The sequence below is a fragment of the Octopus bimaculoides genome, chromosome 25 (assembly GCF_001194135.2).
Source record: "Octopus bimaculoides isolate UCB-OBI-ISO-001 chromosome 25, ASM119413v2, whole genome shotgun sequence".
NCBI classification, from domain to species: Eukaryota; Metazoa; Mollusca; class Cephalopoda; order Octopoda; family Octopodidae; genus Octopus; species Octopus bimaculoides.
Genome location: NC_069005.1, coordinates 28,637,539 through 28,640,047, shown reverse-complemented (window position 1 = coordinate 28,640,047; position 2,509 = coordinate 28,637,539). Strand labels below are relative to the sequence as shown.

Genomic DNA, 2,509 nt, shown 5'->3' with positions numbered 1-2,509 from the left:
CACACACACACACACACACACACACACACACACACACTCTCTCTCTCTCACATTCTTTTTTTCTCATTCAAACACATCATTCTTTCACACACACACACACACACACTCTCTCTCTCTCTCTCACATTCTTTTTTTATCATTCAAACACATCATTCTTTCACACACACACACACATTTCCTTTCAGATGTACATGCTATAATTTTACACACACACATACTCTCTCTCTCTCTCGTTTAACACACACACACATGCAAACACACACACACACACACTCTCTCTCTCACACATATGCATTCTCTTCTTTCAGACGAACTCTCTCACTCTCTTTACTCATACAGACATACTTTTTCATACGCATGCACGCACACACACACACACACACACTCTCTCTCTCACATTCTTTTTTTCTCATTCAAACACATCATTCTTTCACACACACACACACACACACACACACAGAGTCTCTCTCTCTCTTTTTGTGTATCTTTCTCTCTCACACTCATACACATGCACTTTCAAAAACACAGTGACTCTTATATGGTGCATTGAATACGATGACAATGACCTCTCTCACACTCACACACATGCGCGTATATATTTTCCTTTTTCTGTTCCAGAAAGTAGCAGTTCCACCAATAAATCTAAAGCCCCACGATTAACCAAGGGCTACCACTCGTCTCGGAATGCTTACATGTTGGTGTATATAAAACGGTTGTCTGAAGACAAGACAGGTAGAGATTATTCTTCCATTCCTTATTTTGAATCACTTCTCTTTTGCTGTAGCCGTAAGGGAGCTGTCAGAGAACTGAATCAGGGCGTTAGGCTGTCAGTGATCTGTACCTATGGGATACAGAGCTGCTACTGATCTGGGGCTACAAGACTTTTAGCTGTTGGTGTCCTGAGTCTGTAAGATATAGAGGTGCCGAAGACCCAAATATGTAGCATACATCATCATTACTTAACATCCATTGTCCATACTGGCATGGGTTAGATGCATAGTTTGTATGTTGGTTATTGCAAAGCAAAACTGTGAAGGTTAACCCTTTAGCATTCGGATTATTCTGTCAAAGGTAATGCTTGTTTATCCATATTGTTTTGAATTAATCATGTGTTATCTTGGAGCTTTGAGATTTCGATGATGTGACTGGTGCTGATGCCATGTAAAAAGCACCCAGTACACTCTGTAAAGTGGTTGGCATTAGGAAGGGCATCCAACTGTAGAAACCAAGCCAAAACAGATTATGGAACCTGGTGTGTCCCCTGGTCTTGCCAGTTCCTGTCAAACCATCCTATTCATAGCTGCATGGAGTATGGATGTTAAATGTTGATGATGAAGTGACTGTTTATTTTCAGAATGACATTGTGGGGTAGGTGTGAAAAGCCAGCTCTGTCTCATTTGAATATAAAACAGCATCCCACTATTCTCATTTTTCAGTCATTTTAAGACTATTTTAACAGCAGCACTCAGCTGTGTTAAATATGGTTTTACATGAATGTATTTTAATCAACACTGCTTCATGCAACATCATCATCATTTAATGTCCACTTTCCATGCTAGCATGGGTTGGACGATTTGACTGAGGACTGGCAAACCGGATGGCTACACCAGACTCTAATCTGATCTGGTAGAGTTTCTACAGCTGGATGCCCTTCCTAATGCCAACCACTCCGAGAGTGTAGTAGGTGCTTTTTACAAGCCACCGGCACAGGTGCCAGTCCGGCAGTACTGGCAACAACCACGCTCAAATGGTGTTTTTTACGTGCCACCTGCACAGGAGTCAGTCCAATGTTTTGTTCACATGCCACCGGCACAAGTGCCAGTAAGGCGAAGCTGGAAACGATCGCGCTCAAATGGTGCTTTTTACGTGCCACCGGCACAGGAGCGAGACCACTGCTGTGGCAGCGATCCCACTCGGATGGTGCTGTTAGCGCTCCACTGGCACGGGTGCCAATCATCAAATTTGGTTCAGTTTCGATCTCGCTTATTATTTCCTTTCAAAATATCTCCACCCTAGGCACTCTCTCTTTTGTCTTCTGTGTCTTCCTCCATCAGCCAATAGCTCAGAGTCTGAGAAAGTCAGTGAAGAATTACTGCCCAAACATGTACGAGACTATGTTTTGATGGACAACAAACGGTTCGAGAATTGGATCCAGGAATTACTAAATATGAGGGTGAGAGATTATTATTCTAATGTCTGTTATAAGTCAACTGCCCACATTTATGCATTCACACCCTCACACATATACACACTTGCACACATCCATAACTTTCATACACACAATTACACATTCTCTATCTCTCTCTCTCTCTCTCTCTCACTCACTCACACACTTTCTCTTACACGCGCACACACACACACACACATACACATTCTCTCTCACAGACACATACATACACACACTCTCTCACAGACACACACACTCACTGTCAAACACACATTCTCTTGTCTCTCTCTCTCTCTCCTGCTCATTCTCTCTTTCTCACACACACACACACACACACACACA

At 42.6% G+C, this 2,509-nt stretch overlaps 1 protein-coding gene across 1 annotated transcript in view; it reads left to right on the top strand.

The window, feature by feature from the left end:
• LOC106874893 (ubiquitin carboxyl-terminal hydrolase 48) overlaps window positions 1-2,509 on the top strand; it is a 33,720-nt gene that overhangs the window by 15,203 nt on the left and 16,008 nt on the right. Inside the window, exons 11-12 of the mRNA XM_014922804.2 lie at window positions 619-732; window positions 2,055-2,173. Coding sequence (XP_014778290.1) covers window positions 619-732; window positions 2,055-2,173 — 233 coding nt within the window. The remainder of the gene's footprint in view (window positions 1-618; window positions 733-2,054; window positions 2,174-2,509) is intronic.